The following is a 456-nucleotide window of genomic DNA, read 5'->3' as shown; positions in this document are numbered from 1 at the left end:
AGCAGGGCCACGCGCGGGGTCATGCCGTCGTCACGCTCGTCTCTGTCCCCTCTGATGACTGGGCGAAAAATGGCTGAGGACACCCTGGAGAGGTCAGGGGACTCGAGCACGCCGAACACCTGCAGTGCGGACAGCCGGGCCGAGGGTCAGAGCACCCAGCCCCACCCTCTGCTCAGACGTGTGCCCCACGCTCGGACACCACGGGAGTAGGGGGCCTGGCTGCTCGGACTGGCCAGCGGCCGGAGCACACAGCCTGCTCGCGGGGCCCTGGGAGAGCAGCCCCGGCGAGAGGCGGTCAGGCCGCACCTGGTCGATCATCCTGCGGGCCTCCTCCACCTCCTGGTCCTGCGTCTCTGTCTCGATGGTGTAGGTCCCCGCGTCGCTGAGGCTGTCGTCCTCCTCCTGGGTGCGCGCCTTGGTCGGCTGGGGCTCAGCGGGGGGTGGCGGTGGGGTCGC

General features: G+C 70.6%; 1 protein-coding gene across 1 annotated transcript in view; it reads right to left on the bottom strand.

Moving 5' to 3' along the window:
* LOC111734674 (centrosomal protein of 170 kDa protein B-like) overlaps positions 1-456 on the bottom strand; it is a 7421-nt gene continuing 6965 nt past the window's right edge. The window contains exons 3-4 of the mRNA XM_023526731.1: positions 307-396; positions 1-119 (exon numbers count right to left, since the gene is read on the bottom strand). Coding sequence (XP_023382499.1) covers positions 94-119; positions 307-396 — 116 coding nt within the window. The 3' untranslated portion in view covers positions 1-93. The remainder of the gene's footprint in view (positions 120-306; positions 397-456) is intronic.

The sequence above is a fragment of the Pteropus vampyrus genome, unplaced genomic scaffold (genome assembly GCF_000151845.1).
Source record: "Pteropus vampyrus isolate Shadow unplaced genomic scaffold, Pvam_2.0 Scaffold3457, whole genome shotgun sequence".
Lineage (NCBI taxonomy): Eukaryota > Metazoa > Chordata > Mammalia > Chiroptera > Pteropodidae > Pteropus > Pteropus vampyrus.
This window is presented reverse-complemented; position numbering and strand designations above follow the sequence as displayed.